This window comes from Oenanthe melanoleuca, chromosome 4 (genome assembly GCF_029582105.1).
Source record: "Oenanthe melanoleuca isolate GR-GAL-2019-014 chromosome 4, OMel1.0, whole genome shotgun sequence".
In the NCBI taxonomy this organism is placed as follows: Eukaryota; Metazoa; Chordata; class Aves; order Passeriformes; family Muscicapidae; genus Oenanthe; species Oenanthe melanoleuca.
The window spans coordinates 1111068-1137471 of record NC_079337.1 but is presented as its reverse complement, the minus strand read 5'-3'; the positions used below and the strand labels follow the sequence as shown (position 1 = coordinate 1137471).

The following is a 26404-nucleotide window of genomic DNA, read 5'->3' as shown; positions in this document are numbered from 1 at the left end:
TCCTACTGCAGTCACCAGCGTTTAATTTTAACTTGCCGCTAAAAGAAAATGTTCTGTGGGTAGAAGGAAGTGTATGGGTGGGAACAGGGAGCCGAGGTTATTCGTGTCCCAACAGGAATGTGCCAGAAAGATCAGTGATGTATTTCTCTTTGATGGCCAACTTAGTCTGACAGCATCTGTGAAAAAGTGCCCCGAGACCCAAATGCTTGGCCAGAAGGAGAATTGCAAATGTCGTGAAATGCTTTCTAATTACACCACTGCTGCCCCGTAAAACATGGGATTTTAAAGGTGTCCTAAAAACAGTAGTGTAATTTTAATTTACTTAGAAATGCACTGACCTGGCATTTTGACTCAGTCAGAAGGACAGAGAGTGGAAAATGCAGTTTCAGCATTTAAAAACGTGAGGGAGGGAAGCAGATGACTGTCAGTGTGGCCACCTGAGGCGTTAGAGATGAAACCCCTGACGTGCTCTATGGAAAATTAGTGTTGTGTGGGATCGTAGCCTGTTTCGATGTGCTGAACGTGTCTGGTAAATCTGAAAGTCATCAGCTTTTCCTCTGGCCTACCTGCAGCAGCGTGAGGATTTTGGGATGGCCGAATTCCCTGGCGGCAGGAGGGAATCCCTGGGGGTCGTGCTGCCCGTCCTGCGCCCTCTCCAAAACCTGCCTTCTTACCGGCCTCAACAGAGCCAGATTTCTGCGTGAAAATTATACCCTGGGATTGCAATTTCTGCCTTAAAAAGCGCTGGGATGTGACCATATATGCCTGCCAAGGGTTTCTTTAAAAAACTGCAGTTTTTTTACCTCAGGACTTTAGGGTTTTTTTTACCTCAGCTGCCCACAGTGTCACCTGAGGGGTGCCCCTCCTTTGCAGGCCAGTTGCCCTCACCAGCCGAGCTAGAAATTGCCAACTCTTCAAATGTTAAGAAATATTAGAATCCCTTTTGTCACGTTTCGTTAAAAAAGGGTTCAATGAGGAGGGCAGCAGTGCTGTTAATACCTTTCTCCTTTTTATGGGGGGGTGGTGGTGACCTGCGGGTAGTACCTGGCCCCCTTTGTCCTGAGGGCTGAGGGGGGCTCTGGAGGGCCAGGAGATCCCGGTTTCCATGGCGGCGTTCGGGGGCACTCACACGGGCGTCTCTGAGGGGAATGGCGGTGCCCGGAGCCACGAAAGGACTGGTGCGGGGGAGCCCGGGGCCGTGAGGGAGAGGCGGCGGCGCGGGGGCCGCTGGGGGCGATGGCGGCCGGGCGGGCCGTGTCCCCGCCCCGCGGCGCTCTCCCCGCACCCGCCCGCCCTCCGCCGCGGCTGCCATTGGGAGCCGAGCCGCGCCGAGCCCAGGCAGCCGCCGGTCCCGCTCCGCCGCCGCCATGAGCTTCTTGTTGTGAGTACCCGCGGGGTGTGGGGGGTCCTTTCCTCTTGCTCCGCGCCGTCCCGCCGGTGAGGGCAGCGCAGCCCGCCGAGCGGCCGCCGCCCGCTGCCCGCCGCTCCCCGCCGGCCTGGCGCCCGCTCCGTCCGCTCCCCGCTCTCTCCCTTTGTGCCCCGGCCCCCCGGCGGCCCCGGGAGCGGCCGCCCCGCTCCGCTCCGCCGGCAGGGAGCGGCGGGGCCGTCGCCGCCGCGCCGTGAGGGCGTTTGGAGGGCGGGCGAGCCGGGCTTCCCCTTCCCGCACGGCTTCCCCTCACGGATGCGAGTTTGGAAACAGCCGCGGGTCGCCAGCCCGGGGACCTGCCCGGCCAAGGGGTGTCACTGGGTAGGCGAGAGCGGGGTCGGGGTCAGGCACCCCCCGAGGGATCCCCCCACGCTTTTACAATATTTTCGTGCGGGTTTCTCGTTTGCGGCGGGCAGAGGTCGGTGCCGTAGCTGGGCCGGGAGCTGGCGTGTGGAAGTGAACCCCAGTGCAGGTGATGGGGCTCCAAGGACCTGGCCGGGCTTTCCTGCGGCAGCAAAAAGCTCCCTCGGGAGTCGGTGGCGATTCAGGTGCGCGCACAACCCCACTTGTCGAAATTTCGCTTCGTGGGCAAGAGCCGAATGAACTTCGGTCCCTCCCCTTGGAAACAAAGACGAGGTACTTGTGACAATTAACATAAACCGGTTCAGTGACCTATTAATTAAGGCGAAGATGCGCTCTAGGGAAAGAAGGGCGATCCGGGCAGCTGAAAAAGGCGCCCTGCAAGAGCCGAGCTCCGCCAGGGCCTGGTCCCCGCTGAGTGTTCCCGCACACTCCCGGCACTGACGGGGGCTGGAGGCTGGCATTGATAACCAGCAGATGAAAACCTAGTCTGGGCTTAGAGAAGAGACTTTATCTCGGAGCTGGAGTGTTCTCCTAAGTTGTGTTCTCATGGAGACAAATAACCCTGGCGCTGGCTTCCTCCTCAGTCCCTCCCTTGTATTTATCTTTTAACTCTGCCGTTCCCAGCCCGCTTTCTGCCGTGCTCCGTGGCCCCGGGGGGATTCGGAGGGGCACCTCTCAGCTGCGAGCGGGAGGTGCCTGCGGATCATTGTCCGGGGATGGAGGTACGCTGCTCCTAATGAGAAGCCCAGCTGTCCCCCTCCCTCCTCCGTAATTCTCAGCTGCCACGCTGGAGAAGGGGGGACAGGATTTCGAGCGTCCTGGGAGTCTGGTTTGCAAATTAGAAAGCCTCCCTCTCCGTGGCATTTGGCTAACTGGGTATGGAAAAGCATGAAACCCTCCACCCTCTGTCGCAGGCAATAATGAGATGCTTGTGTCTTTTCACACCCTTCTGAAACCTAGGAAAGCAAACCTTTACTCTCACCTCCATTGTTCCAAGTGATCCTTGTGGATGAAATATAGAAGTAGAAAGTGGAGTTAGTGAACAGCAAAGCTAGAAATGTTGGCAAAGCTGCCCCAAGCTGCTGTTGGCACAGTGCTGTAGATGGCACCTAGTTTGCTCATCTGCAGTCTAGAAATGAGTTAAAAAAAAAAAAAAAAAAGTGCCTGCTAGGCCTCGAGGTGACCAGTGAAACTTCCTGTGTTGCTGACATGGAGTTCTGGTGGGTTTTTTTGGTTGGTTGGCTTTTTTTTTTTTTTTTTAGGGATCCAGGAAGTTAGCATCACCTTTTGTCAGACTTGAATTTTGGCTCGGCGAGAGTTACTCCGAGGTAGTGCACGGATGTCTGCAGGTTTAATAATACCAGCTGGCATTCTGAGCTGCAAAACCCCACGTCTGCATGGTCTGTCACAGCACTTTTTCACCCCCTTGTCGCCGTGCCCTGTGGTGTGGAGGTGCCAGCAGTGTTGTCCCTGCCTCAGTGCCACTGCTGCCCTTCAGTGGGCTGACTCAGAGTTTGGGGCTGGAGGAGGAGTGTCCTTGTGCAGCGGCAGCGAACCTGTGGCGCAGGTTTATCGCCAGGGCCTGGGCTGCAGCTCGTCAGTCTGACACCCAGCACGGTGCCAAAAGCTGCCTTCTCCCCAGGCCTCCTTGTTGTCACATAACAGGGGATTGTGCTGGGATAACACGGCCTGCCTGGGGCCCCCCTCGCGCCCTGACAATTCCGTGCCTATTCTTCCTTGTTGCTAGGGCCAGTGACATATAAAGCTGCATGGGGGGGGACATAAAATCAAGGGGAGCCATTGTCTTCTCTGCTTATGGGGAACACTATAAAAAGAGTGTCTTGTGAGGCGAGTCACTGAATTAATACCACTCGGTTTTGACAGCAATTGTTATTTTCAGCGCCGCGGTTTTCTCCTTCTGATCCGTTTCTTCCTTTCTGAAAAGACTTTGAGAACCTCTCCAATGGTTGAATAGGTTATCCTGGATCTTTACAAATGATTTAAAAATGAGAATTGGACTAGAAAATATCGCCAGTTCCAAAAAAACGCTGCTTGGTGAGTTCTCTCTAAAAGGAAATTACAGCATAGTTGCAGGTACTTGAGCTTAGATCTCCAAGGAAAAAATTAAAGATAGTTCTGGTGGGCGTGCCATATGGTAACATGCTTGTGTTATCCTCTGCTGGCAAGACTTACATAAAAAGGAAACTAGATGAAAACCATTTATTTATAAAAGGAAAAGATTCAGATTTATTACTGAAGTTCTGAAATTGTCTTTCCTTTAAAAAAGCCCCACAGAGCCTCTGTCTTTGGATTAGTGAATCCCTCTCCGAAGGTTCCAGCACAGGGCTTTTTAAAAAGGAGATTTGATTTAAGTGGTTGTTGCCTAATCAGTGTTGCAAGGACGAGGAGCTGCTGGAGGTGAGGGTGAGTGGCTGCTGCTGAGAGCACACGTGTTGGTGAGTGAAAGCCAAGGTTACTTGTGAACCAAACTGGGGTAAGATGTGCTCTTCCTTCTCTGCCTTGCTCTACACACTGGAGCCTGGCAGCTGCTTCTGGTGCTCCACATGGTTTGCTGTTTTTTTTCTTTTAGTTGAAATCATACTTTGTTTGTAAATACATGTGTAGAAGGTCTAGCAAGGCATTCCTTTTTTTTCCCCTTCCACCTCTTGCAGATTAATACCAGAATCAGAGCTGATGGGTTTGTTTCCAGATGGACAAGCAGTGTGGCCTTCCCAGTTCCTCAGGCTGCTCCTGCTCTTGGAGAACATCAGGGCTGTTTGTTTTTGTCCCTTCCTCAGCTTCCCGAGGTGCTCCTTGCCCTAGGAATTCCCTTCATAACTCAGGCAGTGTAGCAGCTGAGTGCTTTGTGGGTGCTCCTTCCAGAATTGTGGAGATGTATTTATCTCCTCTTGATCAAGGACTGCCCCAGAGGACCAATAGGCACTCCTAAACTGGAATTTGCTCACGGAAAAATCAGCGTGTAGGCATTTGCAAGCTTAGAATGGGAAATACAGAGAGCATCCAGGTATTTTCCCCTGTGTGTTTCTATGCATTTGTTTAATTTGATTTTAGCTTGAGGAAGGTAAGGCTGCTGTGGGATCAGGGCAGGAGCTCTCCACACACATATGTGTTAACATAAAATCAGCTGCTTGTCTGGTACCATTAGTGATGTGCCCAGTTCCTGATTGTTATATTTTTTGTGTGTTTTTTTTTTTTTTTTTTTAAAGTACCAGGATTGAGAAGTCACTTGAGTTTTCCCACAAGTAGGTTGGAGAGAGAACTGTAAAGCTATTGCCAGCGTCCCAAAAAAGCCTTGGTGACGCTAATTTTGAGTTTTGAGGAAAGCAGAAGTATTCTGTAGCGGTAGGGTTTAAACGGAATCAGCTCTGACCATGAACTTAAACTGAAGTAAAACATAAGGGTTTAGGTTGTCAGATAATGGAGTGCTGCTGCCTTATCAGTGAGGCTGGAGGTAGAGAGCAAGGAAGCTGCTGCCTGGCTTTTATTTCTGCAAGAATGAGTGTGCCTCAGAGTCACAGAGCTGTGCAGACCAGTTCAGGCTGTGAGATGTCTGCACTTGGAAAAGCAGCGTTTGCCCCTGCTGCGGTGTTTCGGGAACATGTAGTGGGTGAAGTGAGAGATTGTCGCTTCTAGATGTTGTTAGATAGCTCCTTCTCAGATGAAAACATTCGTTTGGAATGGAAAAAAAAGCATAGGAGGAAAGGCATTGTTCCGTGTGAAAGTTGTGTTTACTACATGCTGTGATGTCCGGTCCTAATTGCTTCCTAATTGTTTGCTTTTATGCCACGATTGTTTTCCCTTGTTTGTCCTTCCCTCTCTGTGTTTGCAGCCGTAAGTGAGCCAATGCCATTAGCTGTTTGCAGGGAGGAGTGGTGGAACAAGGATCAGTTTTGGGGGTGATTTGGGTGCTGGAGAGTGGCTGGGATTTTGTCTTTATCAAATGCCTTTGTCACCTTTTACTTTTCAGACAGGGCTTTGGATTTAGGGCCTCCTCGTGGCACGGGCCATGGGGTCACAGTTCCTCCTCATGCTGTACTGAGACATACACAGTCTTTTTTTATCTTGTTTGAAAAAGGATAAAATATTAGAAGCATTTCTCTGCTAGGATGGCTGGAGGGTTTGCAAGAGGCTGACAGAATGAAGCTGCTTGTTTTCCTTGGAGAAGTGAATAAGTGCATTAGATTTGGCCACTTTGAGTCTTACCTCGTAAGCAGTAAGGCAGATCTTGCTGCCAGAGCTATCAATAAGCCTCTGACCCACAAATCAGCCTGAACCGCAGGATGTGCTTTTAGCATTTGTAAACTAAGCCACTTCCTATTGGAATCGAGCTACAATGAACTTGCTGTTTGGCTTTTGTTCTTTCTGGGTTTTGTTTTTGTTTTTTCTCCTTTTAAATACACAGGGAGGCTGTGGGTTATAAATTCAGCTGCTATAAAATCTGTTTTCAGCTAGAGCTGAGAATAACTGTTACTTTTCACGGACTTGGGAAAATTTTCTCCAGCCTTTACATTTCATGTGGTGGGATTGTGAGGATGCAGTGCAGTGCTTTGCTTTGTCATCTGTGTTTACAGATCTCCCAGGTGCTTTCCCAGGGCACTGCTGCTTGGGTCAATATTTTGAGGAGGGGATGTGAAAGAAGGGCAGGGGAGCTGAGGATTTGCATGTATCCATACAGCTTAAATTGTTTCCTGAGGAATAAGTTTGAAATGGGTTCTAATTTCTCAGTGAGCTTAGATAAAAAGTGTGGTGCATCTCTGTTTGCTTCAAGGCTTCGCTTCCCATTTCCAATCTGTAGCCTGAGTCAGCAGTCAGGCAGTGCAGGAGGAGGAGATGGTAATTTTGTGTGTCAGTCCCACCCTGAGAATTCATGCAGGTAACAGTAGTTTTGCCTTGCAAATGTCTTTTGATTCTTTTAAAAGCAGCCTGTGGAAGTGAATTCATTCATTATTCTTGTCTTCTTTTCCCTCTGAAATTCCAGCTGTGACCTTAGCTTCTTGTCCCAGCTTTGCTTCTGTTTTTTTTTCTGGTGTGTGAGGACGTTTCTGCCTTCTTCACCCTCTCTTCTCTTCCTTCTCCAGTTCACAGCTGATCCTTGGCAGGAATCCATTCCTTTTGGTCTTCTTACATACCTGAAGAGATCCAACCTATGTTCCACTTGAGTTTTAGCTGAGGTTTGCTGGTTTGTTTTTTTTGTTGTCATCTGTCCTTGCACCACTTCATCTTTCAGTGTGGTTGCTTGTTCTGCAGTTAATTGCTTGTGTCCTGGAGCTACTGACGTACAAAATCTTAATCCTTTCCTCACTTGAAGGAGAGCATCTTGCAGATAAGGACTCATAATGCCTGGATTTGATGTCTTTATCACGACTCTAATTCCTTTCTTTATGACAAAGAGAACAAATGAGCTTAGGTAAGCTTTGGTAAATTCCTCTGTTGCTAAAAATTGAGACAACTGAGTTTTGATATGGTAGTAATTTCAACCCAAACAGTGATTGGGTGAGTTTTCTATTTTGACTTTAATGAAATGACCTATATTTTGTTTGGGTAGCTGGTACTTCAGTTATGTTTTTCCCAGCTTCAGTAGCACAGTCCTGGTTTTGCTTGAATGGATTAATTGTTTTGGGGACTTGCTTGGTGTTCTGGATCCAGGAATCAAAATGGCATTACTTTTACTTTATGGCCTCAAAATACTGCTTTTTCAACCTCTGAGATGTACCTTTTAGAAAAAAGCAGCATCTCTAATGTCCTGTTATTAACTTTTGTGGTTGACAACTCTTCTTAGCATTTCTTGCTGTCATGGGAGTGGAAAAAACAAGAGGAAAAGTCTGAATATTGAAATTCATAGAACAGTTAAACTGGCTTTGGGCTCAACTGTCAGATGCTTAAGCTTAAATAATTTTAAAAGAAATGTGCTCCTGTCTAGGTTGGAACAGTCATTCCCTCTCAGGTGCTTCAGACCAGTGGGTTTTCCTGGTAAGATACTTTGGAAGAGATGAGCAAATTTTCTTGAAGATAGTTACACATGGCACATAGAGGATTTTATTAAATGTGGGAGTTGTGTAAGAAATACTTGGGGGTGAGATAATGCAGTGTATTTTTGGAAAATTGTTGGATTATTCATTGCTGCCTCCTGTCCATTCCTTCTTCCTGTTGTTCTCTGTGTCATTTCTTGCCTCTGATGCTTGTTAGTTCCTGGATCCAGACCCCGTTTTGCCTACTAATCCAAGTGTAAGTGTAATCTTCCGTCTCTGTTGGAGATTTTCTGCTGGGCAGTTGCCGAGTATTTGTCCTTTGCCACGTTCCTGTCCTCAGCCTGTTGTTTTGCGTGGGTGTTACAGTAAAGGGCAGCCTTTTAGAAAGTGCTAAAGTGACTCTTTCCCCATGAAAATTTAGTTAGGTGTCTCCTTTAAGTGTCTATTCCCTAAGCACATTAGGAGATGGTTCTTTTTATTGTGTTTAAGAGGATTGAAGACTGTCTTAAACTCCTCAGTTAAGTGTTTTTTTTCTTCCTTTAGAAATGCCCTGATGTGATTTCTTGGGTTGTATGACTAGATTTGCTTTAGTCATTCATTAAGCATCGGTTTCCAAAAGCACTGATCAGCATTTTGGGAAGCCATCCATGTTCTGAGGCATGTTCTCCAAACACTATATTTGGTGTACAAGTAAGGATCTAATTTGATGCTAGAGCCAAGCTTTTATGAGTGCAATTTATCACCCTCAGCGGGTTGTAGATGGCTTTCTGCAAAGCTCTGCTTCCTACTTGTAAATGTATTTACAGGGTGTGACTGTTAGCAGCAGCTTGGGATGCAGAGGGCATTAGTCATGGGCAGACAGATAATTCAGCTGAGTGTAGGGAAATTGGCGGGGCAGGAGGAGCAGTTGGCTGTGGAAAGCAGGGGACACCTTTCCTGTGGGATGCTGATCCCGTGGAAGTGCAGGAATCACGGCAGGCAGGCACTGCTCATCACCTGCTGTCTTCCTTGGCCACGCTCCCCCTTTGCCTCCAGCAGCCAGGGGATGCTTCAGAGCAGTGGCAGCACTGAGGCAGGCTGGAGCTCTGCAGGCCACTTCAGGATACTCTCAGTTCCTTGGGGAAAGATCTTGAGCTCCTTGGTGCCTAACTGAGTGGTTTAGTAAACCTTCCTTCTTTGTGAACACTTCCAGGGTCCTTCCTTGGAACAGCATCCCGTGTGTCACTGAAAGGAGCAACCCACACTCAGGGCTTTACATATTTCCTTACGTTTCTTTTATTAATTGCTCACTTTTATATATGGGGAAGAGTAGGCTTGAAAAAAATAAGCATGGTTATGTCCACTGAATGGTCTATTAGGTACATTCCTGGAGTAAAGAAGTTGGAACGTTTGTGGAAACTGAACTTGGAAACGTTGCTGGGTGAATTCTGACTTGCGTTGGAGTTCATGCTGTGCCCTCCCTTTTGAGTGAGCTGATGCTAATTGGCAGGAATAAGGGATCCCTCAGCAAAGAGGGGAACATGGGTGAGGAAACAGTGCTGCTTAGCTTGCAGGGAGCTTAGTGAGGGGCTGAAATGTTCAAAATAGTGACCTCCATCTCGCAGGGAAAAACAAAGCAGTTGGAAAAGGACTAGTTCATGTTTACCTTCTTCAGAGCTCCAGTAGCCTGCTCTTTTAAACATTACTGCATGAATATTAGCATATTAGAAGAAATAAATTTGGTTTGGATTATTCCTTACAATTCCACGTGGTGTGTGTGTATGCACACAGTACATGTTAGTATTGAAATAGTTGAGGAACTTTGGTCTGATTGAAAGGACCCAACAGAATGGCCAAGACTAGTGCTCACCTTTCCTAAAAATATTAAAATACTGTTTGTATTAAAAAATTGCTTTGTATTTACAAAATATTGTAAGCTTGATATTTTGTGGGTGAAGACAGCATTGTGTTTGCCTCAAGGTAGTCAGTGGATTCCTGAGGCTGTGCAACAGGTTTGGGATAATCTTGATTCCTCTCATGCCGCAGGATTTCAGATGGATGTCAGGAAGAGGAGAACATGCAGAGGTGCTTGGGTCTCTGCTGCAGGCTTTTGTTAGTTGGGTGGAAATGTGTTTCGAGTTTGGTGGTCGTGAATCTCTGTGAGAAGTCTGTGGGAGATGGGAGCAGCAGTGCAGTGCCATCCCCAGAGCGCTCAGGGAGCCCCTGGGGAGCCTGCAGCTGTGTGCCACGGACCCGTTCCGGTTCCTGTGCGGTCCCAGCTCTGCCTGCCTGCCCCTGCCAGGCAGCAGGGCTTTACTGCCGGCAGAACTCCCATCCAGGCTTTTGCTGTCCTGGCTCTGGCCTGCCCCTCGGTCGGTCCTGCAGGGAGCAGGGCAGGAGGGGCTGAGTCACTTCCGCACCACTGGCTGCCTTGGGAGCAGCTCCATTGTGTTTGGAGCGGCACAGGGCTCTGCTGCTCTCCAGCGAGGGCAACTGCGACTGCTTTGTTTGTTCTGAGGCTGTTCCAGGAGATGGAAGTGCTTAAATCAATGCGTTGGAGATGAAACAAGGCAACTTGTGTTGGTTGTAAGCATAGCAAACTGATGATGGTTTCCCGGTCATGGGATGGGGTTCTGGGCGCTTGCTCCTTGCGCTGGGAATTGTGATGACTTGGGAGAAGGGCTGCATCCAAGTGGGGAAACAGCAGGAACACCATTGGGTGGAGCTGTAGCAGACGCGAGTGCTGTAGTGTAACACCTCCCCCTTGTTTACACGCACTTTCCCAGCCTGCAGACGGGAAAACGGATGCAGAGGGAAGTGTAGGTGCGTGGCTTGGCTGGAAAACAGGCTGTGGCCACCGAACATCCTTGTGGATTTGGCACATAGAGGGAGTGAGCACATAGGGCGCAAGGAAGTGACCATCCAAACACCAGGCACTTGTTCCCTGCTCAGAGCTCAGCCAGCCAAGCTTTCCCATCAGGTGTGTTCTGGTGCATGTAAGACTTGTGCTGTACCAATCCCACATTGGATCCAAGTCACTGACCCTGAACTGTTATGTATAGCAGAAAAAAATGCATTGTAGGGATGTGCAAGTGTGCAGGTTATGTTGGCTTTGACATTGAAGGGTGGTGCTGGGGAGAGCAAAAGCAAAAGTGTTCCTTCAGGCTACCTTAAATAACTTTTTCTTTCCTGGATGAGAATCATCTGATAAATGTCTGCTCTTTTAACGTGTGGAGTCTTGTGTATAATGGGACCTGTGTTTTTTAAGAGCTGTTCATGAGGTTGTGCCTTTTTCATATGCCATCCTGTAGGGAACTTCAGTCTGTAAAGGCAGCTTTTTTTCCTGGAAGGGGAAGCCAGATTTCAGTCCCCACCTTGATGGGTCGAGAATGAAAAATCCCATAGAAACACTGATTTCCCTGTCAGTACTCCAGTAGAAGGAAATACTATACTCCTTAAGAAGCATCTTTAGGTTGAAAAGCCTACGAAGAATTGAAGTTCCAATGTAGTGTAGCTAATAAACAATAAACCCCATGTATTCTCTTCCTGTAGGAATGACCATGTGTCTGGGGAAATTTTTCAAGTCAGTGCCATTGATTCCTCCTTAAACCAAAACAAAAGCTCTAGGCCTGGAATTGCTTTCAAGCCATTGCCTTATCCTCTGGGAGAGCAACTGTGTTGTGTAAGGAGTTGGCAGCTCCTAACTGCTTCCCAGAGCTGCTGCATGGATTGCATCCTGAAACCTTGCCTTGCTTTTGTTACCTGCAGGTTCAAGTGGCTGGGCTGAGACAGGCTTACTGCAGTGAATGGGAATTGGGTCAGAAAAAGTTTCTTTTGGTGCTGTAAGAACTGAGGGAATCAACGCTTTGCTCTCACACTGTCTCTCTTCAGAACAGAAATGTTATGACTATTCAGTTTTATAAATAGAAATGCCTAAGTTCAGTCTCGTCAGTGCAGATTTTGAGCATGTTCAGCTTAATTTTACTTGCTGTCCTTCTGATGCTGTGGTTGTCACAGGGAAAACGTGTTTAAAGGCTGCAGCTATTGATTTCATTGTCAAAAAGTAGCTTGAGCTTTTATTTTAATTTCAATGTTGACATTTTGGCTGGTGGAAACAAACTGATCTTATTCTGATGTTTCTATTCTTAGCAGGATGTTATCATTTGAGGGCCTGTATTATTGTTTAAAGGCTGGAAATGTTTGCTTTTCTGGAATTTGGGTCTTGTCTTAGAGTGTTTCTGTTTAAAAAGAGGCACAGCAGGAGAAGGGAGACAAAGAAGTGCAGAGCCAAAACTTGGGGGCTTCTCTGACAGACTCACTCGTGTGCCTGTGGCAGTGAGTTTCTGCCTCAGTTTCCCTGTGTAATGAGACATTAATGACCCCTGCTTCAAAGATACTTTGTGAGGATTGATTAATGCCTGTAGAGGCTTTGAAGGTAAAAAACCAGGAGGTACAATAGGAAAAGTTTCCGTGCCCTGCACGAATGTTCTGTGCACAGTCTTGAGTTCAGCTTTTTGAGGATCTCTTGAGCTCTCCCAAATATTTTGAAGGGCTTATTTCAGCCTGGCCACAGTGGTGATGGCTTTGGGGAGACACTGAGTGGTACAGCTGTGCCTCCAGGAGTTGGTCACTCACTCCTTACCCCAAGGAAGGGACCTCAGCATTAGGGAGCAGTTAGAGGAACGTAGGTGGCAGGTGTGTGCTGGAAATGCTGCCAGTGCACAGCAGCTGAGAGCCTGAGGTTGGTTCTGTGGTGAGAACAAGCCTAAGCTGGTTTAGTTTTGGTTTCCCCAAATCTTCAGCAGACTTGGTGGAAATGGATAAAAATCTCTGCAGAAGACTCTGTGGACAAATGGTTGGGAGAGTGAGGAGGTTTAAGCTAGGCCAGCCCAAGGGCTTCTCCTGGGAAGTTTATCAAGAGCTGGGGCTGGACGTGGAAGCTGCTTTGAGCACAGAACATCTGCCAGTGCTGTCTGAAGCTGAGATGAGCTGTTGAGGCACTGTGAGGTGGGCAGAACACCTCAGATTTCCCCCTTCTTCTGGAAACATGCTGTTAGCAGCCTGCAGAAGGTGCATCACAAACCCCAGGCCCTGGCAGCAGACGAGTGGCTGAGATGAGAGCTTTGGAGGAAATGTGCTGGTGTTGCTTGCAGGGAGCCCTGACGTGGCTGTGTGGGCTGGGCTGCCGAGCCTCCCGAGCCCCACACAGCCTCAGACACAGTTCCTCCTTTAGTGCTGGCTGCAGCTGGCCCTGCTGGGCTGCAGCTCCCTGTAAAAATAGCAGGGCAGCATTTGCTGGAGACGTGGGATGTGGGAGTGAAGGGAGCGAAGCGCCCCTGGAATCGCAGGAATTTCTTGGAGTCGGTTCTCCTTGAAAGGCTGAGTATGTGTTGTGGCACACCATCACTTGTGGCACAGTGGGGATGGGGCAGCGTGCTCCCCCTTGCATGGCCTTTCTGTGTCCAAGGAAAATGGCATCCTCATTGGTTTCTCTGTCCTCTCTCACTTCTGCATTAATACGAAGGAGAGCTCAGAGACTCTTAACAGGAACCTGCCTACTCTCTTAGAGCATTTTAAAACCTCGACAGAAATGGCTAATTCCATGAGGGAATGTAGCTGAAAATAACATGTCACCCATGACCCAGACATAGGTAATCGTGTGTACTGTTGGCCACCAGCAGAACTCTTGAAAGTTATTTTCTTCACTGAAAGCTCAAGGAGTTGAGGAAATAGACCTGGGTCAAGACAATCTGTCACATGAAACAGATTGGCATAATAGGAAAAAGTAATATTTTTTTTTTGTTATATAGTAGGAGAGCTTCTGAACTAATAAGGTAATTGGAATACTGCTTATTAATGCAATATTTTTAACCAGACTTTCCAAGAAAAACCACATCCTATAAAGATTTTGGCTTAGAGAGGCTGCATTAGTCTGTCCCTGAGCTGTGTCTCAGGGAGTGTGTTAACTGGCTTTGGTGAACTGCATAAATGCATGGAATTCTAATAATTTATTGCCAGCATTGCAGGTATTTCCATAGCACACGACGACTACCAGGCTGCAGTTATCCTAATTACTTTTTATTTTGGATGCCTGCCTGCTTTCCTTTCCTGCTGGCTTAGGGTGGCTGTGCTGTGTTTGAGAAGCAGGGATCAGAAAGGTGTTGGAGCAAAGAGGGAATGGTTTATTTAGAGTAGTAGTTCATTCTGTTGTTCCGGCCTTGGACAGCTTATGGGGAGAACCCCCCTGTTTGTGGGAAGGGGGGAGCAGGGGTTAAATGCTACCTCAGACTTTTTCCAACGTGTTGCATTTTCTGCTTCCTTGCCCGTGGATCTGTGCAGGGTATTCAGATCTGCAGTGACTTGGTTTGTTGTGTGGCAGACCCACGAGCTGCTGTGGGTACAGGAGTTCCTACCCAGAGTTTCTCAGAATAAAGTACTTACTTATGGAACTCCCTCACCGTGCTTTCCGTGTGCCCCATGCCCAAACCCTCGTCCCTTTGTTGTGCTTACTCTTTGTGCTGAAATGCAAACATTAGCTTGGGTTAGTTATTTCATAACCTTTTTCCAGGTTCTGTTTAGCTCGTGCTGGGTTCCTTCTGCTTGTGCTGACACATGTGGAAAGATAATGATCCCAGTCTTTTCTGCTCTCCAGATGTTTTGGGTTGTGTTTTCACTCCTCATGTTGGCAAAGTGCCTCTAAATTGGCTGCGTTCCTGAAAAGAAAATAATTGGGTTTAAGTAGTCAGTCAAGAGATTGGGGGGTTTTGTTTGTTGGGGTTTTTTTCAGCTTCTTCTTTGTTCAGAGCTGGTTTGAGTCTGGCCTGGCACCAGCTGCAGGTGGCTGCAGGGGTGGAAGGTGATGGCAACAGGAGCTGCTCACTCCCACTGGGAGGCAATTACTTTATTCAGGATATGTGTCTGGCTTAGGGTGAGGTGCAGATGACTGGAAGCAGCTAGAAGTGTCCTGTAGCAGACCAGAACAGCAGGATGTTCCCTTCTTCTGGCTCCTGGTTGCATTCAGCAGCAGGCTGCTCTGGTGTTGGTCGGGTGTCCATGCCAGTGCACACTGCTGTACCATCCCAGGATCCCTGCAAGTCCAGCCAAGTCCTTCACAACACCCAGCACCCAGGATTACTGCAGAGGCTTGTGGAAAAGGCAGGATGCTGCTCCTCCTGAGCCCCACAGAGTCAGAGCAGCTCCCAGAATCCTAGGATGGTTTGTGTTAGCAGTGACCTCAAAGCCCATCTCATTCCAAAGGGTTTAAAGCCCATCCAGTTCCACCCCTGCCATGGGCAGGGACACCTTCCACTATCCCAGGTTTCTCCAGGCCCCTTCCAGCCGGGCCTTGGACACTTCCAGGGATCCAGGAGCAGCCACAGCTTCTCTGAGCACCCTGTGCCAGGGTCTTACCACCCTTACAGGGAAGGATTTCTTCCTAAGTAAGGGATTTCTTCCTAGAATAAAGAGAGACAACCCTTGCACCCCACCAATGCAAAATTCTGTTTGGTCCTTAGAGAGATGGTGAAACATTGGCCAAGTCTTTATGTAAAGAAATGAGATCTGGATCATTGTAGTGAGAATTGTGCTGTCTGGGTTTCACAACTTTCCACTTGCATTGGAATTCTGAGCTCAACTTGCCTGTTCTGACAGAAGTCTTTTCTCAGCACATACACGAAAATACTCACAAATATTGACTCATTTGACACTTCTCTGCAAATATTTAATTCTACACATCATGTTTCTGACATGTTAGGGGCTCATGTGCCATCCAGGCTCACTGTTATGGGTTAAAATTCAAATATCTAAACGTATTTCTAGGCCAGTCCATTTTCTTCCAAACAAAAATTTAGGTAAGCAAGTGATTGGGTCAGAAAATGGTTTATAAAAAGTCAGAATACCTGCGACTTTAGCATCCCAGTTTTTGGTAAATACCTTGTTTTACAACGTGAAAATATGTGAGTGGGTAAAGTATTTAATGTTAATCTTGTCCTTACCTTGGGCTGGTGTGCTTGTTTACTTTTCACTTCCCGTTCCAGAAGGTCTCTGAATATTCGCTCTCTCGTTTGCAGTGGTAGTCGCTCTTCCAAAACCTTCAAACCAAAGAAGAACATTCCCGAGGGCTCTCACCAGTACGAGCTGCTCAAACACGCCGAGGCCACGCTGGGGAGCGGCAACCTGCGCATGGCCGTGATGCTTCCGGATGGGGAGGACCTGAACGAGTGGGTGGCAGTTAACAGTGAGTCCTGGCCTTGTGTTCATCACCTTCAGAGGGGAAAGACTTGAATGAATTTTGGGTGGCAGTTAACAGTGAGTCCTGGCCTTGTGTTCATCACCTTCAGAGGGGGAAGACTTGAGTGAATTTTGGGTGGCAATTAACAGTGAGTCCTGGCCTTGTGTTCATCACCTTCAGAGGGGGAAGACTTGAATGAATTTTGGGTGGCAATTAACAGTGAGTCCTGGCCTTGTGTTCATCACCTTCAGAGGGGGAAGACTTGAGTGAATTTTGGGTGGCAATTAACAGTGAGTCCTGGCCTTGTGTTCATCACCTTCAGAGGGGGAAGACTTGAATGGATGGGTGGCAGTTAACAGTGAGTCCTGGCCTTGTGTTCATCACCTTCAGAGGGGGAAGACTTGAGTGAATTTTGGGTGGCAGTTAACAGTGAGTCCTGGCCTTGTGTTCATCACCTTCAGAGGGGGGAAGACTTGAATGAATTTTGGGTGGCAGTTAACAGTGAGTCCTGGCCTTGTGTTCATCACCTTCAGAGGGGGAAGACTTGAATGAATGAGTGGCAGTTTACAGTGAGTCCTGGCCTTGTGTTCATCACCTTCCAGAGGGGGAGGACCTGAATGAATGAGTGGCAGTTAACAGTGAGTCCTGGCCTTTTGGTCATCACTGGGCTCTTGGGAGCAGGCTGATGCATGTGGGAGGACAGCTCTGTGTCCCTTTCTATCCCTGGAGAAAATGGGGGTTGGGGGACCTTGCTCCCTGACAGGAGGGTGCAGCCAGGTGAGGGCCAGGCTTTGCTCCCAGGGAACAGGGATAGCGTGGCTGGAAACAGCCTCATGGTTCAGGTTGGACATTTCCTTCATGGAAAATCATTGGAGGTGTTGGAGTCCCTGTCCCTGGAGATGTCCAGGGAGCAGCTGGATGTGGCTGGCAGAAGGTGAGGATCAGCCAGGTTGGACTTGATGGTCTCAGAGGTCTTCTCCAACCTGAATGATTCTGTGAGTCATTCTGGGGCTTCTCATTTCCCTAAAGTTAGTTCCTTTAGTTCCTACCAAGGTTTGAGCCTTTGCTCTGGTAAGTCTCTGATGTCATTCTTTGGCGTCCTCTAAAGCTGTTAGTCCAACCTCTCTGCTTTCAGGCCAAACAATGATGCCTAAATTAGCATTTTCTGATTGCTTGACCTTGTTTCCTCCTCCTGCCTCTCCCTACTGCATGAATTTTGCCCTCTGCTCCTAAAGAATGGATTCTTCCTCTGCACTCCTGTGCAGTTTTGGCTGCCACAAGCTCTGTGCCCAGACTGGCTGTTTGCTCAACTTTTGCCTCCCAGGCTTGATGTGCTCCAGTGGTGGTACAGTGTTGCTTGAGTTAAATGCCCTCTAATTGTTTCAGTGGTTCTGCCTTTTTTCCTCTTGCTGTTTGACACATTTAGGAAGTGAAATAGTCACACTGACTTCCACCTTCCTGTTCCCCACCAGTCATGCAGTGCTCTGGTGCTCTCCTTTCCACTGCTTCCAGGGCAGGCTGGAATTGCTGACACCATCCTTTGCAAAAGTTAATTCACACTGCATTGCAAAACTGGCTAGAGACAAGGCCAGCCCACTTGTGTGAGTAAGCATTGCTAAAGATGCTTCATGTATTGCTGGCATCCTTCCCTTTTGGTGGTTCCTTCACTCAGTGTCTTGCTTTCCTGTGGGGCAGCAGTTTCTCCCTTCCCAAATGAATGGCCCCACTGCTGAATTAGTTGGAATGAAATGTGTCTGTGTACTTAAAAGAGTGAGCTGATGATGTGCTCCCTCCCCTCAGCATCCCTGCACCACACTAAGCACCAGCAGTAGCTGTGAGCTCCTTTGCTCACAGAGAGGTCTCCTGAGGAGGCAAAATGTGTGACTTCAGACATTGCTTTTACTCTTCTCAGCCCTGAGAGCACAGAACCAAACGTGCTCTGCCCTGCTGCTTCTTGCTCAGCTCTCAGCCTGACTGGTGTCTTAGGGAGTGACTCGATGTGCCTGTGGATTTTGAGACTTCCAAGTGTGGGATTTACCATAATCAGCCACTTTGTCAGAGCCTGTGTGGGTTTTCTGAACATGCTTGCCTTGAAGCACACAGTGGGCTGTGGTTTCTGCTGGGAGCAGGGAATGGAAACTTAATTAACAGTTCCCATGGGCACTTGAGAAGCGAGGGCTGCTGTCCTGCATGTGCTGAGCAGGAGCTGTGACTTGCTCCAGTGACATTTGGCTGATCTTGGCCATTTATCCTCTGAAAGTGGATTTTCTAATGTGATTGCAGTGACCACAGTTCCTCATGACAGAATCTGCTGTGAGTTATTGAAAAAGAGCCTTGTTTTCAAAGAGCTTGGAGTAACTAACTGAAAGATTAGCTATAACAGTAGGGTTAGAGGAGCTATTAGGAAGAAATCCCTCTCTGTGAGGGTGCTGAGGCCCTGGCACAGGTGCCCAGACAAGCTGTGGCTGCCTCTGGATCCCTGGAAGGGCCCAAGGCCAGGCTGGATGGGGCTTGGAGCACCCTGGGACAGTGGAAGGTGTCCCTGCCCGTGGCAGGGGTGGAACTGGATGGCCTTTAAATTCCCTTCCTACCTGAAGCAGTCTGGGATTGTAAGAAATGTTCTTGGGAAAGATGGAATACAAAGCCTGAAGGAAGCCACTGTCACCTAACCAGTACCTGCTCTCTCTAGTTGGAAAGTTTATGCTGAAAATCTTTATTTGATTACATACTTGCCAGTAGAATTTAGGATTGCAATAAAATGCACCGAACTTTCAGGAAAGGAAATAACTAGGCTCTCTCCTTCCTTTTTCGTCTTCCAACTGACGATTTTGCTGCAGTGAACAATTAAATAGTTCTTGCTGGAGGCTGTTCCAGAAAGTTGGTGGTTGCATTCTGCATCTCTTTTATAATGGACCTTAAATATGCAACAACAATTAAGTTTTCTTTCCAAAACCCATTCCAGACCCCATGCTTTACAGCCTGGGCTGTAGGAATCTTGTGCTGTAGAGTGCTGATGGGTGATTTCTCTGCTTTTCAGCTGTTGACTTCTTCAACCAGATCAATATGCTCTATGGAACCATCACGGACTTCTGCACGGAGGAGAGCTGCCCCGTGATGTCTGCTGGCCCAAAGTAAGAGCCTGTTTTTCACACTGTTGGCTGGGTGCACTTTTTGAGATGGTTTCTCATTTAAAAACTTCAGACTGGCTGAGATGAGTGCCAGAGTTGGGTGGCAAAGATGGGAAAGAGAAGGATTTGAGCTTCTGGTAAGGGGCTGGGGAATAGAAAGGTTTTTTTGTTTGGGTTTTTTTTTTGTATATATTTGTTTGGTGTTTGCTTATTTTTTCCTTTAACCTGGGAAGTAAATTAATTACCAAAATTATTTTTCCCCTTTTTTTTTTTTTTTTTTTTTTTTTTTCTCCTGAAACATTAATGAGGGCTTATTAAATGAGGATTTAAAGTTTTTATATGCAGGCATTCCGTTAGGGTTTACCAAAATCTTCCTTGTAGGTATGGTAGAAATATTAGTTGCCTGGATAAGAATCCCTGTGCCCTTCTTGGATTCTTGTTTATGCTTTTTTTGACACATCCAGTGTTTGTGCTTCTTCCTGCTCTCTAATCCAGTTTGTTTTTCTGGACTGATGCTGGCACCTCAGCTAAGTGTTGTTATTTGTCCCACATGAATGCCATTTAAATTGTGGTATAAGGGCAGTACTGGGTGGTGAGAAATCCTGTTTTTTCCTAAATCCAGACACATGGTCCATTTGGTGTGTCTGGGATTTTTGCATGTTCTTAGATACAATTTTAAAATGCTTTCAGACCCTCTGATTTATTGCTGTTAGAAAAAGGAGTTTTTTTTTTTTTTTGTCCCGTTGTGAGCAGCACCCTGATAATCGCTCGTCAAATTTGTTTATGGTGAAAATATTCTCCCAGTAGTTGCTCTGACAAAACCAAATTTGCTAAACAAATGGAGAGGACAGATGTATCAGATGCAGCTAAGCTTTGCATAAAACCTCGTGTGTGATCTGCAGCATACAAACCCCTGTGGGTTTTGTGAGTGGGTGGTTCACTTGGGCCCTGCTGTTGTCAGACTCCCCGTGTTAGGTGTGTTTGGGGTTTGTAGCAGTGTCTTTGCAGCACTGTCCACCCTCTGGATCATCATCTGGTGTCAGCTGCATTCCCCAAGCCAGGCAAAGTATCTGTTCCATTGTGAATTTGACGAGGATTTGTTTCTGCCTGGTTCTGTGCATAGCCTAGAAGTTTTCTTAGCCATAGAATCAGAATCCCAGACTACTCTGAATAGGAAGGGAGGCTCATCTCGTTCAGCCAGGTGCAGGGACACCTTCCACCAGCCCAGATTGCTTCAGACCTCTTCTTTTAGCTGAAAGGCACTTTGTATCACTTTCCAGTTTTTAACAGCATTCCTTGGAACTTACCTGTGTCTGTTCAAGAGCTAGTTTTCTGCTCTGCAAAATTTTTAAGAATATTCTCAAATGTAAAGGAGTTGCTTAAATTGGAGGGTCTGGTGTGTGTGGCTGGAAGCTGCTGCAGATGTCGAGTGTAGCCAGGTGCTGTGGCAGCGTGGCTGAAGTTTGGGAAGGCTGCAGGAAGCAGGATTGTGGTGGGGAGGCCTGAGGAGCAGGCCGTGGTAACTGAGTGCTCCCGAGAAAGGGCAGTGGGAGGAGCAGGAGCAGCAGCCTTGCAGGCCATCAGCAGTGACTCACTGGTGCTCAAGGCCGCCCTGTCTCACCCCAGGTACGAGTACCACTGGGCAGATGGCACAAACATCAAGAAACCCATCAAGTGCTCCGCACCCAAGTACATCGATTACCTGATGACCTGGGTCCAGGACCAGCTGGATGATGAAACGCTGTTTCCTTCTAAAATAGGTAAGTAACTGCAACTGAACTTTGGTTACACTTGCACAGCAGCACTCCAGTCCTGGAGCATTAAAAGGTCTCCTTAGTGCTTGATGTGTAGGGCAGGTTTGGAAGGTTACATTTTCTATCTAAACACACTTATCTTTTAAGATATGTTGTTATACTTGAACTCTGATCCGTGTATTAGTACTCCTAATAAACAGCTGTCACAATTCTGGATGCAGGAAGTACCATTTTTAACAAAGAACTGGCTCTGTTCATGGAGTCTGGTGTTCTATTCATTTAGAGCAGTGAGTTGTTTCTTTAGAAATAAAGCAGAGGGTCTCAGACCCTTATAACCAGTAACTGACAGCTTTTTGTCACAGAAGAGATGTTTGGGTGTCTTGAGGAACTTTCAGGCCTTATCTCCAAAGAAGCTGAGTTGCAGCTTTGATCTTAAGTTGATGACTTTTTTGCTTGGCTTTTTTTTTTTTTTTCAAGTGAAGATGAAAAGTAGATTAATATTAAAGAGGCTTCTTTCAGAAAAGCAGGAGGGAGCTAATGAGCAACCAACAGTTTGGAAAAGATAACAGGGGAGATCCCTTAATTGCCTTAATTTTGTAAAGAAGTTTTGTAGATAAGTTTCTGAGGCTTTTGACACGTTTTCATTAAGCTTCTATAGAGAAACCATACCTTCAGAGAGAGATTCAGATGCCACAAACTAACCAGCTAAATATGAATTTCCCGTGTGCTGCAGCAGCCAGAGGAGGAAATGCCACATGCACATGTGCAGGGCAGGCTGAAGCAGGAGCATGAAAACATGAGTGCTGGGACCTGAGAGCATTGGTGAGGTCCTGACCAGCCTCAGAGCATCCAGAGCCTGGGCCTCTGGCCTTCAGGCAGGGCTGGAGCACTTGGGAAGGCTGCAGAAGAGCTGAGCTGGCTGGGGAGACTGGTAGGTGAGGGGAAGCTAGGCAGGTTTCCTCTTTTCAAATGGCTGATACGTATCTTTTTTTAGCCTGGGGAAGTGACAACTAAAGAATTCATTGCTCTTGGTAGCCAATTGCCAGCCCATTTTAATAAAACCTGTGCAGTGACAAAGGTGTGCTGTTGAAACTGATTTCATCTCTCCTGGGTTGTAGTGGCTTTCCAAACAGACAGGCACGGCCTGGGAGTTGAAGAGTAAGCCGTGTGTTTTCCTCCTGCCAGGTGTACCATTCCCAAAGAACTTCATGTCAGTGGCCAAGACGATTCTCAAGCGTCTCTTCAGAGTTTACGCTCACATCTACCACCAGCACTTTGACCCCGTGATCCAGCTGCAGGAAGAGGCACACCTCAACACTTCTTTCAAGCACTTTATATTTTTTGTTCAGGTAAGGACAATGCAAACAGTGTTCTTACTTCCAGGCTATTCCCCTTTCACTTGTGGAAAAAAATCAGTATCTTCCTAAGTTTCCTTTAGGAGGGAGGAGAAGCTTTGGGCAGTGGAACACTGCTGGTCAGCGAGGGCAGACGGACAGGGGAGGCTGTAGGGCTTGGAGAGCTGCCTGCCAAATGAGTTCTGGCTAAATAAGGCTTCTCACCTGAGCTCTACCACAAAACTCTGTATGTGTGTCTTTCTCCTTGTCCCTGTTACAGGAATTCAATCTTATTGATAGAAGAGAACTTGCACCACTTCAAGAACTGATTGAAAAACTCACCTCCAAGGACAGATAAAAGGAAGAGGACTTCTTCAAGTCACTTGTTTCTTTAAGCGAGCGTGTGGTATTTGTTTTTTGTTAATTTGTTTTTTTAAAAAAAACAAAACAACCCCCCCTGTGCTGTTATCAGTGACAGCTGAGATCTACTTCCTGTGCTTTTATTAGGGGAAATCTTTTCTCTGTTAGTGACATGTGGTAAACAGCTTTTTTTTTAATTATTATTATTATTATTTCATTGTTGTTATTAATTGTGGAATTTCTAGGAGGTGCTGAGTGTTTATAAAGGAAACGTGCTTGGTTGGGGGATTGATTCTGCTGGTGGATGGGTTCTTGTGTTGTGTCAATGGTAGCCCATTCTCATGAAGTCCCTGGAAGACTTGCTTACATTCTCTAAGTGCCTTGGCAGACTCACTTCTGAGGTGCAAAGCACATACAATACTGAACATTGCTGGAAACAGAAAATATGTACTAACACCCAGACACTTACTGAAACTTGTTTTAAAAATATGTATCTATGCTTACACTAAAAAAAAAAAAAAAAAGCCATAACTTGCTGAAATCGATGATCTCCAGCTTTTAATACAAATACTTGTCTTATTTTTTTAGAGATGAATATAGAATTTTTCAAAACTAGATTACTTCTTACAAAAAAAAGCGAAGTTCTCACAAAAGCAAAACGGCAAAGGTGGTAAAATTATACAGACCTTGTGCTTAGCAAGTAGTTCCATGTCTGCTGCCATGGGGCTCTGCGTAGTTGCTTTTATTTTCTTAGCAGGAAAGCATCAGTTGGGTCAGCCAGCTTGTTACGTTCCCCTAGCAGTTGCCAAATGAACAGGTAGTTTGCACAAATACCATTAGGGAAAATATTCCCTATAAAAAATTGCACTTGGGTAGTAGTAATAATAATAATAATAAGGAAAACCTGGCTTGGAAGGTAACTGGTGGAAAGGTGTTTTTAAGTTAGGAATGCAAAGCCTGGCTCTGAGGAGGGGCTCTGGTGGCCAGTGTTTGCTCTTTGAGGAGATCACTTCTTGGGCTGCTTTGGAGTTATGTTACTGTGATGGTTAAAATCACTGCCCACCTTCAGGGAGCTCCAGCTGTTGGGAAAAGCAGCAAGAACAGGTGAGGCCAAGGTGAGCACATGACAGAGAAGCTGAGCTGCTGTTTTGCACCCCTTGGCTTGACCAGAAACGCTGAGTAAAGCTGGAACTGGCATGCAGGAGCGTGCAGGAGAGGTGAGTGGCCATGGGCACAGCCAGCAGGGAACAGCTGAGCGCAGGAATGACTCACCTGGGAGCTGCTGGGTTCTGCTGAGGGATCCTGATCTTCTGGCTTTTCCTGTGCCACCATCCAGCTGACAGTGTGAGAGCCACCCATCTCCCAAATTCACTCTGCACAGTGTAGATGCAGAGTGAGCAAGGCAGGAGCTCTCAGGTGCTCAACAGGTGATGTCTCCCACTAAATACCAGGATGACTCCTTGGTTTGCTCTCATGTGCCAGCCAAAAGGATAAATGTGTAGAAATGAGGACGTGGCAGTGCAGTGGTTTGGGTTCCTGGCACACTCTTTCCCTAAGGAGGACTTAGTTCTTGTTGTTGTTGCAGTTTTTATTTTTGTGAACAGCCAATTCTAGAAATCCAGAGGCATCTGTTGCAGTTCAGCCAATCAGAATTGGGATGTATTGAGTATAAAAATGAGTCCTAGGTGGATAGTGTGGTTTTTTAAATTCAATATCTGGCAGTAGAAAGTCTTTGACCGAATAGTTTCTAGGCACGTAATAAAAGCTTGGAGATCATGATTTGCCTGACAGCTGTATGAACACATTGTTTAATTACACAACACTTGAAAAGAACATCATTGAGGACGTGTTTGCAGTGGTGGGGATTTAGGATCCCCGTGCTGTTTCTTTTTGCAGCTTTTCATTGTTGTTTTGCTTCTGAAAGCTGTGGGACCAGAAATCGATGTGTGTTTACACTCTCGGAGTAAGGGCACATGGAAAAGCTACTCAGTGGAATCTGGATCGAGTGAATGTGTTTATAAAATAGTGCATTTATGGGAGGAGAAGGGGGGACACCCCCTGCCCCTCCAAGTAAACCCCAGAGAAACAAACCCTGCGTTGCTCCAGGCCCCCACACGGACTTTGAGGGGTGACGAGCGCTCGGAGACAAAACCTCCCAGCTTTGGTCACGGGGAGCACCAAGTGCCAGGGGGGTTGAAGCAGGCTGTGCTGCCAGTGCTGCCTCAGGCCTTCCAGCCTGGTAGGCTCCCGAATTCCTGTGCTTTGTGGTGGTCTGTTGCTACCAGCACACTGGGTCTGGTCAGGGGTTTGGGTGGTGGCTTGGGGAGGGCTCCACCCTGGAGCTGGGAAGGGGCAAAGGGCCGAGTGCACGGAGCTCAGCCAGTGCTCAGGTGGATGGATATGGGATGTGCTGTCCAGGTCAGGGATACTGGTTACTCCTGCAGAGAGGAGCAAAACCAGCACCTTCTGCTGGCGCAGGTGGCTGAGGGGACACAACAGGTTCTGAGGGGCAGGCAGCCCATCTGCAAGTACCCAGTTTCTTTTCCTGCTTTCTATGCAATGTAGAGCTTTGAACTTCTGCTTTTCTGTGGAGGTAGAGAGGAGCACTGTCCTTACTCAGTCCTTGGGAACTGGGCCCTCTCCCAGTGTCCCTGACCCTCAGTTGACAGGTAAGGACACCTATTTGCTGCTATGGACTCACCTTTCAGATTGTTCCTATTTCTCACCCCTCTTCCTTTCTCCTGGGTCACCAGACACAATTTTACTATAAACACATCCTTTTGGATAGTTGTTTTTCCTTGCTGCCCTCTCCTCCTCTCCTGCCTGCCAGAGTGCTGTTACTGTACATAACCCCCCTTTTAGTTGGATTATTTAAGGAGCTGCAGTACCAACAGAGATTCCTTGCTTCTTTCCCCACTAAAATATTCCCTTTTGCACCAAATCTCGTTTCCTTCACTGCTGGTAGCAGTTGTCTCTTTTCGAATCCCTCACTCCTAAAACCACTGGCAGTTTTATGGATGCCCATCTTTTTTTCCTGGATCTCTTCTCTTTTAACACAAGACTAGCATTGGTGATTTTCAGTGTTAAACCTTCTTCTTCCCCTGCTTTTCTTATGGTTTCCTCTTGCCAGGTTCAGTTTGCAGCCTAGGAAAATATCAAATTACTTTATTTTGTTGGAAGAAGCAATTCCCCAAATTGTTCATAGAATACTGTATTTTTAGGGGAGATTAATTTTTTATAGCCACTAAACTATACTCATTATTTTTGTACGTTTGCAACTTGGGGACAATTTTTCCGAGCCGTGTCGCGGAGGGAACATTTATTGTCATGGCTGTTTGACTACTTGGGAATACTGTGCTTGTGTGGTGTGGAGGCACATGCCTTGATGTGCACTGGGAGAGAGAGAAGGATGCAATAAAAATGAACAAGGCTTCAGTAAAAGGCCATTCTTGAAGGCAAAAAGAAAAAACAACTCTGAAAGCGACACTAACCTTTCCTCCTCCTTTAGAATCCTGAAATACATGGGAGAAAACGCAGTGTAATGTTTAAAATGCAAGGAGAGAACCCTTACTGTGAGCTAACTGTGCCAATACCGCTTCAGTTTGTAGTCATTGATGGAGATTTCAGTTTTAGATGAAAACAGCTTTTGATTAAAAAAAGAATAAGTTGAATGTCTGAAAATCCGCACCGTGTTTATTTGAGAGTTGTAAATAATGTATACAGATGGTTGTATGTGATGGGGCAGAATATTTAAATCCTAGGGGTTTTTTTTTGTTTTTTTTTTTTTCAATAAGAAACTGAAGGCTGTTTATAAGAAAAATAAATAGCTATGTTTGACCA

At 47.0% G+C, this 26404-nt stretch overlaps 2 protein-coding genes across 4 annotated transcripts in view; one reads left to right on the top strand and one right to left on the bottom strand.

The window, feature by feature from the left end:
* The window catches only part of LOC130252674 (swi5-dependent recombination DNA repair protein 1 homolog), a 3557-nt gene extending 2186 nt beyond the window's left edge, over positions 1–1371 (bottom strand). Inside the window, exon 1 of one of the 2 annotated variants that reach the window (XM_056490495.1) lies at positions 1000–1371. In XM_056490495.1, coding sequence (XP_056346470.1) covers positions 1000–1369 — 370 coding nt within the window. In that variant the 5' untranslated portion in view covers positions 1370–1371. The remainder of the gene's footprint in view (positions 1–999) is intronic. The other variant, XM_056490496.1, reaches the window with a different exon arrangement.
* MOB1B (MOB kinase activator 1B) lies at positions 1301–26404 on the top strand. 2 transcript variants are annotated; one of them, XM_056490493.1, is made up of 6 exons: positions 1301–1381; positions 15828–15994; positions 19026–19119; positions 20743–20876; positions 22056–22219; positions 22485–26404. In XM_056490493.1, the coding sequence occupies exons 1-6, from the start codon at positions 1368–1370 to the stop codon at positions 22560–22562; spliced, it is 651 nt and encodes a 216-aa protein (XP_056346468.1). In that variant the 5' UTR covers positions 1301–1367; the 3' UTR covers positions 22563–26404. The 2 variants fall into 2 exon arrangements, with proteins under 2 accessions (XP_056346468.1, XP_056346467.1); XM_056490492.1 differs by lacking the exon at positions 1301–1381 and adding an exon at positions 1558–2062.

Coding starts and splice junctions, on each gene's coding strand:
- MOB1B (XM_056490492.1), top strand. CDS start 1,902: ATGGGGCTCCAAGGACCTGGCCGGGCTTTCCTGCGGCAGCAAAAAGCT. Junction 19,120..20,742: donor GTGATGTCTGCTGGCCCAAA/GTAAGAGCCTGT, acceptor GTCTCACCCCAG/GTACGAGTACCACTGGGCAG. Junction 20,877..22,055: donor GCTGTTTCCTTCTAAAATAG/GTAAGTAACTGC, acceptor TCCTCCTGCCAG/GTGTACCATTCCCAAAGAAC.